Source organism: Anopheles aquasalis, chromosome 2 (assembly GCF_943734665.1).
Source record: "Anopheles aquasalis chromosome 2, idAnoAquaMG_Q_19, whole genome shotgun sequence".
NCBI classification, from domain to species: domain Eukaryota; kingdom Metazoa; phylum Arthropoda; class Insecta; order Diptera; family Culicidae; genus Anopheles; species Anopheles aquasalis.
Window position 1 is genome coordinate 25,305,001 of NC_064877.1, and position 8,778 is coordinate 25,313,778.

General features: G+C 49.3%; 2 protein-coding genes across 7 annotated transcripts in view; one reads left to right on the forward strand and one right to left on the reverse strand.

Annotated features, from left to right (window-relative positions):
- Nucleotides 1-1,191, forward strand: part of LOC126569037 (dihydropyrimidinase) — a 15,598-nt gene extending 14,407 nt beyond the window's left edge. For all 5 annotated transcript variants that reach the window (XM_050225826.1, XM_050225825.1, XM_050225827.1 and 2 more), the window contains one exon: nucleotides 1-1,191. This exon is cut by the window's left edge and continues 229 nt beyond it. The gene's annotated coding sequence lies outside the window, so the exon portion shown is untranslated.
- Nucleotides 1,192-1,320: 129 nt separating this feature from the next.
- Nucleotides 1,321-3,624, reverse strand: LOC126569038 (uncharacterized). 2 transcript variants are annotated; one of them, XM_050225830.1, is made up of 4 exons: nucleotides 3,411-3,624; nucleotides 3,127-3,302; nucleotides 2,206-2,964; nucleotides 1,321-2,132 (listed from the first exon to the last, which is right to left on the reverse strand). In XM_050225830.1, the coding sequence occupies exons 2-4, from the start codon at nucleotides 3,256-3,258 to the stop codon at nucleotides 1,707-1,709; spliced, it is 1,317 nt and encodes a 438-aa protein (XP_050081787.1). In that variant the 5' UTR covers nucleotides 3,259-3,302; nucleotides 3,411-3,624; the 3' UTR covers nucleotides 1,321-1,706. The 2 variants fall into 2 exon arrangements, with proteins under 2 accessions (XP_050081787.1, XP_050081786.1); XM_050225829.1 differs by having other exon boundaries at nucleotides 3,127-3,624.
- Nucleotides 3,625-8,778: the final 5,154 nt, after the last annotated feature.

The window sequence follows — 8,778 nt, forward strand, 5'->3', positions numbered from 1 at the left end:
ACACTCCAAGGGATCGAGCTGAAACCGGCGAGCAAGGAAGAAAGTGTGATCGCGAACCGCACCGAAGATGATGGATGTTTGCGCCAAGGCCGGGTCAAGGCATTCTTAGTACAACCCATATCGTAACAACGTTTCGCTCGACGGTGGACAGCTCGGTCCGGGATGCTCGAAGATTATCAAATCAGAAGAGAACGTGAATCAATAATATTCAGTAAACGATTTGCTCGGGGTTGAATTGATTTTTTTGTTTGGGGTAGGGTCAAGAATCGGATGTACTTTATTGATTGATTATGTTCGTATAACCAAAGCCGGAAAATGGGAAGGGAAAAGAGATTTATTTATTTTGCAATGCATCGCTAGGAAGACTCTACCTGCGTTTGATTACGTTAGCAGTAATCTTTCACTGATAATGAGCAATCCTTCGTCGAAAACTCACGTCGGGGAAACGATTTAATTTGGAACCTATCTACTCGAGAGAATGGGAGAAGGTTTAGAAAATGTGCAATCATGAGTCTAGGGATAAGTGTCGGCATATAATCAAACACAACTTTGCTTCTTTCACGCACAATGTCCTGCTAGCTTCGAGGAAAGGAATGACCATTAGTGTGCGTGTGGTTGTTGGGTGAATGCGAACGGTATGGCGATGAGGCACTAATGCACAAGACAGGATTAAGACTACGATGCAAAATTCTCATCTCAAAAGCAAGAGTGGGCAAGGAAATTGGATAGAGATTGAAGGGTCGGAGAGTGCTTGAATAACCTTATACTGTAGCTAGGAATTGCGGGGGAGGGTCTCATCTAATCCGATAACTAATTCTGGGCGAAAATGAGCTGGCTGACTGGTAATGATTGCGGGACCGAACGTATCTGTGGTTGGGATTTTGGAGCTACTTTTTGCGTCTTGTACTTCCTGCTACTACCACGCAGCGTGTACTAGCTGTTGCTTGCGCTGTCTAGACTATTAGAGCCCGAAAGCCTTTGGTTGCTGATTTCTACTCTTCGTAAACCGCTACTAGCCCCAAATTTACACTAACTACTAAAAGCCGTGTTTACTCGTAGTGTGTATGGTAAGCGTATGAAGCCCGGAGGGGAATCCAACAAAAAACGAAAATGTATGATTTGAAACGCTAGACCCTTGTATTGGAACCAGAACATAAGGTTATAGTAATAAAATCTACCGATGATAGATGATGCAGCACCTGTTGTGGTTAATATGGGGCGGCTCTTTAAAGTTGCCCGCGTGTAATTCTACTAAAGTTACACGCTGACTTTTTGCTTTTTTGCCTTAAATTTCTAACTGCTTTTCATTTGCGATAAGGTCTCCAAATAAAGTTCTACGTTTTACAATCGTATACGAGGCGTACGATGTATCCTTCGATCCGTTTACTAATATCGATGTTGCTAAAAAATAATCTCTATCATAGTAGACCGTTAATAAAGTGAGCAGCAGATCTGGAAGCAGTCACGTTCTGGTTTCCAAGTTGAGGAAGCGCCAGTTCCTTTTTGGATGAAAGTCTTCAGTTGCAGTAATTCTAGCGTTTTTATTGTCATCGAAGAGATTACATGGTAAGATAGAGTATAGCTCGCGCTCGCCGCTGTTCTGTTTCCAATTGTACTAGCAAATTCTAATATCCTAACCCTGTTAAATACTGTCACTGGTCACCGTATTAAGCAGCCCACTGGTCGGGAATCTCGGGCGAAATCGCTCACAGCATTCCACCATCGATCAGCTCCAGCACCAGCTCGGTCATCTTCCTCTTGCACTGCTCGTTCGGCGGTACGTTCAGTTCCGGTGGTGATGCGGCCGTGTCACTGTCGCTTGCATACAGATCCGGAGCTTCATCCGAAGAGCAGCAGCTAATCGGTAGCATATCCATCGCAGTGCCCAGCCCGAACCGTGCGCAAACCCGAAACTCTTCATCGATTAACTCACGCAACTGTTGCTCGGACGGGAAAAGGACATCGAACGAACCGAGCAGCCGGAGAGACTTGACCAGCTGCCGATGGTACGTCTGGAGCCAGTTCTGCAGGTGATGTTTCCTTAGCGACCCATCGGTACAGCAGTAGATAAGGTAAGCGAGATCCAATGCCAACGATCCATAACGAATCAGCTGGAAGTCCACCAGGCAAGTCTAGCAAACGGGAACCAAGAGGACACGGTTATCATCACCTAGCTTTCGTAAGAAGACAAATCGCGAAACATACCTCCGCAATCGAACCATCGGGCGAGAATCGAAACAGCACGTTGTTGGTCCAGCAGTCACCGTGGCAGATGACGGATAGTTGGCTTTCGCGGCTCACAAGCTCCACCAGATTGCCAAAGCAGTTACCGAGGAAGAACTCTAGTTTGGCCAGATGGTCCGTCTTCTCCGGGACGGCCTGCCTTACCATGGCCACGGCATTACGCGTAAGTCCATCGTAATACTTACGATACCATTCGGCATTGGCCTGCGAGAAGATTCCCTCCGATATCATGTTAGTGAGCCGTTTGAATTCCGCCGGATGCTGCTGCTTATACGCTAGGCTGACAGCATGGAACCGAGCCAGTTCCACCAGCACGGCCTTAAGCTGCTCTGGTCCTAGTCCGGCTTGTCGATCGGGCATGGTAAACGATCGAACGCGCAGATCCTCCAGCACAAGCAGATCATCGCGCGCCAGATAGCACTGTGGAACGGCCCGAAAGCTAGCCTGCTCCTGTTCCCGCTGGTCCATCGTTCGTAGCTGGCGTGCCTGAAACTCGCCGTACTCCGGCATGATGGTGTTGTAGAACACGACCTCATTGCGGAACAGGGCCTCACTTTTGAACGCCTCGCGCTTAATCCTACAATCCGGCAATCGCTTGCAGATGATGCTCTTCTCCCATTTCAACTTCTTCGAACCGCCGGCCGGCAGTGTATGGCCTTTCAGTGCAATGCGGAACAGGGCGGCGGTATAGTTATCACCACGTCCCGAACCCTGCGCTTCCTGAAATTGTTGCACACAATGGTGTTACTCTTTTCGCCCAACAACCCAACCGAGCAGGATAGTCAACATGAAGAGTATATTGGTAATCTCGTTGCAGTCGGGCTAGTCGCGACAGCGATCCACTAGTTGCGTTCATCTCCCATTGGACTCATCTATACTTACCTCGTACGAATCGATGGTTAGATCTGGCTCGAACTGCACAAACAGTGGCTGCAGTAGCTCCAAATCCAAATGAGACGAAGACGTACATGATGTAATGGAATCCTTGCGAGCTTCACTTCCGTTTAAACCCATTTTGCAAAACCGTAAAAAGTATACTCTTTGGCACCGTTCTTTGGCTGCGGGACAGTTGGCACGTTTCACTTGATTATCCGTTCATAAACTCATTCAAAAACAGCACGCTGATTATGCTCTCTTGTAAACCATCACTTTCGGTCCCTGCTTACCTATTCTCAAGCAATCGTTGACTCAGACATTGAGTCTCGCCGACCTTGCCGAAATGCTGTTGCAAAAATCAGCAGGATTATCGATCGTTGAACGCGTGGGGCGGAACCGCGCACGTCCTACGCCTGTCAAAAACGACAGAAAACGATAAAAAGGTCCACTCAGTAGTTGGTGGTTTGAATCCGTTGAGCGGCAAATATACTACCAACTGACGAACTGAACCGTGGGTGCAAGACTGAATCACTGCGACGAGCGCTATCACGATTGTAGCTCTCGTTGCTACTTATTAGAGTTCCCACCGCATCGTTAGCTTGCACTCCACGCTTAGAGTCTTAGGCCACGGAGCTGCCGTGGTCTGTGGGCCCTTGACTTCGGGATGCTGCGGATCCAATTACTGCGATTACTCGACACGTTTGTCCGCTGACACACGCGGTACCCAGCGTGGACTTTGTGTCTTCGTCGCATTGCTCCCCTTTTAAGCGGTCTCCAATTGGATGCTGTCGAGGGAAACCACGTTTATTAAGTTGATGCACCGCATACAGACAATCACATCTATCACATTAGGGATAAACAGCTTAACAGAATCGTCAAGATCCAATAGGGTACGACGGACAAGACGGCGTGTGTCCGCAGAATGCGAAGGCGGATTTTCGTGGTATGTTCTCTTGCACAGTGCACAGCATGAGTAAAGCATTCTGGCACCTGCGGTTGCTGGAAGCCGAGATAAGCCAGGGTCATTATCTAGTTGGGGCAGAGAGTCGTTTCTCCAATAGCTTGCACCCGGAATGTCTCGAGACAAGTACCGGTACTACATTGTCTCGAATGAAAAAGAAAATAGCAGAAGTGGTACTAGACCATCAATTCACCGCTGGGACTTGGCCAAGTTACTTTGCTAGCATCAAAAGAAAGACCGAGCCTGCCTGCTTTTTAGCGTTAAAGAGGGTCCACGAATCGGATCGGAATCGGCTGTACCTATTCAAATTCATGCACGCTATCGGATTGAGCCGTTTATTTGCCCGTTTTCGCCAGCTTATCGCGTTTGTTGACAGCGAAATGTAGACAATTGTTGTATGCAAGTGCGATTATGATTTGCATACAAATGGGATTTTAATTAGATTACAAATCAGATGGCAATTTATGCCAATTTAATGCTATTGCATTTTTGTGAATTGCATTCGAATGATTCATAAAAAATCTTAAATGATTCAGAAGTAAACATTTTGCTCCGTGTAGAAGTGGCTTCAGCAACTGTCAACTCAACTCTTCGGCGCGAGTAACCCGTAAACTGCTGCCTCGGTAGATAAGGCGTAGAAAAGCAGCTGCTGGCCCTCGAACGGGTTCTCGTGAGGTTTTCTTAAGTTTTGGAAGGTTTTCCCCCGTCCCCGGTTACAGCGTGCGCAATCGATAATTCTATCCTCTTCGATTTCCGGCCCGCCAGTCAGGGAATCGAAGTTCCCTTCCGCGTATTATCCTTGGCCCAACGAAGGAACGTGATTAGTCACCGAGTCCACCTCCCGGAACGGTCCCCGCTTTGTTGGCCAAAAATTGCGTGTGATTTGTGTTTGCATCGACGGGAAAGGTGAACGAGCTGCTCTCCAGTCTGCTGGACGGATTGGATGACCACCGGGGGGCTGTGTTGACGACGCGCCGAAGGACAACCACTTGGCAAAGGTGCTGGTTCCGCTTCGAAGGGTTTCCCCTGAAAGATTCTCCCCCATCTACTGCTCCCGGACAAACATCAAACCGCCGCGGCTGGGTGTGCATATCGCGCAGTCACACAGTGCACACGGGTGACACTCGATGGTGCCATCGGTTGTCGGGTAGCGGAGCAACGAGCGATTCTGTCCAATGTCCGCAGAGGGGCCGCTTGTGGATCTCGATTACGGAGACACAAGCACGGACCGTACGACTAAGGCAGAGGTGAACGGTTCCACCGGCGTCCCGTTGTCCAACGAATCTCCCTCGGTGCAGGCGGTGCTACGGGATCGTGTCAATCAGCTGTCGATCACACCACCACCCCCAGCATCGTCGAGTGAGGATCGGCCAGCACAACAAAAACGAAAGCCAACGGCCAACGGACGCATCCTTAGCCTGCAAGATGCAATCGTAAACAGTCACCAGAACGCCACCAACAGCGACCTATTGGCGTTCGACGTGACGACGGTGGACGGCAGCAAACGGAGCGGAAACGGTTCTCTACTGTCGTCCTCAACCTCGACCGTGGCCACCACCACCACCAACCCCAGCGTGGACGTGGAGGGTGATCGCGACCTCGCCGTGCCCGACGTCAGTTTCGAAGGCATCACGCTGGATTCCGGCATTGATCGAGAATCGCAGCCCTTGCTGGGTTCGCGCGATCACGAGATTACGTACAATCAATTCCCTGGTAAGTTTGATGTCATGAGTAGATAGATGCGGGCTATGCCTCAAGCGGAAGTGTCGCTGCCTGTTGGGTGGCAATGAGTCATAAACGATCGGTTACAAAAACTAGATCAAAGACCCTGCAGCATCCACCGAACGCACTGTAACCTGCAACTGCTAGACCGCTTATCTTGTTTGGTTGCTAGCAGGCTTTACAGCTGTTGGCGTTACCGTGCAGCCTCGATTGCGGTCAACGGTCCTACCGTGCGTGCAGCTGTGCCTTTCCCTTCTCCGCACTCGAACGTCACGCGCAATGGGCGCCTGAAGAATACCATACAACTGCTCCGTGGTTGTGCAACCTTGAGCCGTCATACTGCCTTGCGGTGACAATTGCGGTTCTTCGAAATTTGTTATCGCTTCTGGGAGACAGTCGCCTAATCGAAAACATATGAACATAGAGTACATTCTCCAATTAGAACACATCCCAGTTATAGACGGTACCCTTGCTATGTGGCGTTGGTTAAGCATCCGGCGTAATCGTCTTATCAGCTCGAAGATGATTCTGACTCTCTTCGACTATAGTCCGTTCGTCTGTTCTGGTTTTGTTTCTTTTTTTTTCCGCCGATCAGTATTGCGTCAGCGTTACTGCCTTTAACGGTTCGGCTACTATCTGGTTGGTGATGCTGGAAGGAGTGCTTCGCGCCGGAACTAAACGCTCTGCTGTGAGTCATTCACTAATGGCAGTCTTCGTGCTTCTGTTGTGTTTTAAGAACGTGATAAGATTTGCCGGTAAGGATCGTAGATAGCAAGAGCGAACTCTACGCTCAAGAGGAACAATTACTGGTAATTGGTTCCTTGGCGAATGAAGTTATTTCATCTAAACGTTACAGGTTGTGCCTGGTGCTGGTGGACCATTTCCAGAGGTGCCTCTGCACAATTATCGTGTCTTTGCTTTGTCCACGCCGGACTACACGCCCAGACGCACACGCTTGTGTGCATCTAACCTTGGCAATGGGTGATGGTTGCTTCAAAGTACACGGGGATCGTTGTTTTGATCGTCGCTTCGTCCCAATTTCGGTCAACCGTATCCCTCGCCGGCAAGCTAGCTGGTAGCGTCACCAAGCTGTTACCACAATTCATGCCACGGTAATTGAAGATAACTGCGCTGCCAACGATGATGGTGTCTAAAAGCGATAACCTAGACCTAGAGATACGACGAAACTGACCAACTTAATAAAGGATCTTTCTCTGGTGAATGGATGCGCCTGGGAGTGAACGAAAAACGAATATGCAAAATAGGCGTTGCACTGAAACTGCTGAATATAGAAAGCAGAATACTTGAGTCACAGTTCGCTTGCCATTTGTTGGAAAACTTACCGGGATTTGGATAAACCCATAACACAGCACAGCTTCCTATGTGATGCTATGTTGTCGCATGACAGTTTGGTATGGTCTTTCTTTAAGGTTGCTAAGTGTTTATTTGTACCGCTGGAGTGACAAAGTATGATGTTTTTTCAACATTTTGCGACCAAACATAACTTTACTGCTTGTAAGATAGTAAGCGCAAATAATTGAAAGATGATGCCCAGGTTTATCTCGAAGGAGGATTATGGTTCGTGCCTCGTTGGATTTAATGCAGCTGCGTACAGTTCCCTGCGTCAGAAGACGAGATATCGCAGTTTTTCTTCATCTGCTCTGCCGAGCACTTTAGGCAGACGAAAGTGTCAGTGGTCAACCATTCGCCAAAAAAGGGGAAAAAAATATGGTCAACATAAACTTGGTTGCCCTACATCATCGATTCCGGCACGATCGCCATGGCACGTGGCACACCGGAACATCGGAAGCCAGCTGTGGTTGTCGCTAAAAGCCCGGAAATGGATTTATTATCAAATTAGCCTTTTGCCCACTACAGCAATGAGAGCACTTACATCCGCCCTTTTGTTGTGCGAATTGTTCCGGATCCCGTCGAGGGCCCGTCTCGTGTGTGCGTGCTTCCAAATTGAGAAACATTTTTCATGAAAAGCTCAACTACGATAAGGAAGGTGTGATAGCGTATCAAATGGCCCACCAAGTGCTTTCCCATCAGAAGCAGTTTAAGGCGCTATTCATCATTCTATGGCTTCTATTAATTTTCATTTACACATCCCCCTGGGAATGCTCTAATTGAATCTTATGCTTTGCCCCAGCCTCCTCATAGCACCTGTCTCCACTTGGCAAAGGGCACGTTCCTTCTGGCTTAAATTTCTGCCCGATATCACTTCGAAGCAAATGAGCCATCTAATGGGGGGGGGGGGTTCTGATGTTAGGGAGCGGACAGTACGGGGTCACGGGGTGCCCATGTTTTGATTTTTGTGGCAGAATCCGACCAGGACGAACGAAAGGACATCCGTAAGCAGCACGAACCTCGTTTGAGCTTCCATCCAAGCGTTCGCGGTCACGTTCGTCATCGTCAAAAGCTTTCTCCCTTCTCTCTTTGTAGTGATGATCGTTCCGGAATAAACCGAAGTTTGGCCGAAGCCCTTCCAACCCTTTCGGCGACGATGAAGCGGACATGAGGCAAGCGGCATCGTAGTAGCCCGCGGTAGCGAACGAAGCGATACAGAGCCTACACCACGTTAGTCAGTCTACTAGCCAGCCCGTTTCGGTGTATTTGTTAGTAGGCGCGTGCTTATGGGCTCTCTCTCTCTCTCTCGTTCTTTCTCTCGCACAAACCACACCACGACACGCGGCGACACAATCGACGTCACAACCCAAGAGCCATTTTCCGCCTATCTGGCTGGCCGGCCAGGTGGTGGCCCTCGTTTCCTTCGCTCATTTAATGCTCCCGCCTCGTGACCGTTCGTGCGCATTTACTCGTGACGATGGTACACGAAACAGAGCGGAAGGACGGAAAGCGTGTGCGGGTGGTGCGAGTTTTCGCCTTGAACGGATCTGCCACCTTCGTAGGCTTCCGAACTTTCCGGACGGGCTGGCCATCGTCAGTCGACTTGAACGCGGCCCGGCAGCAGC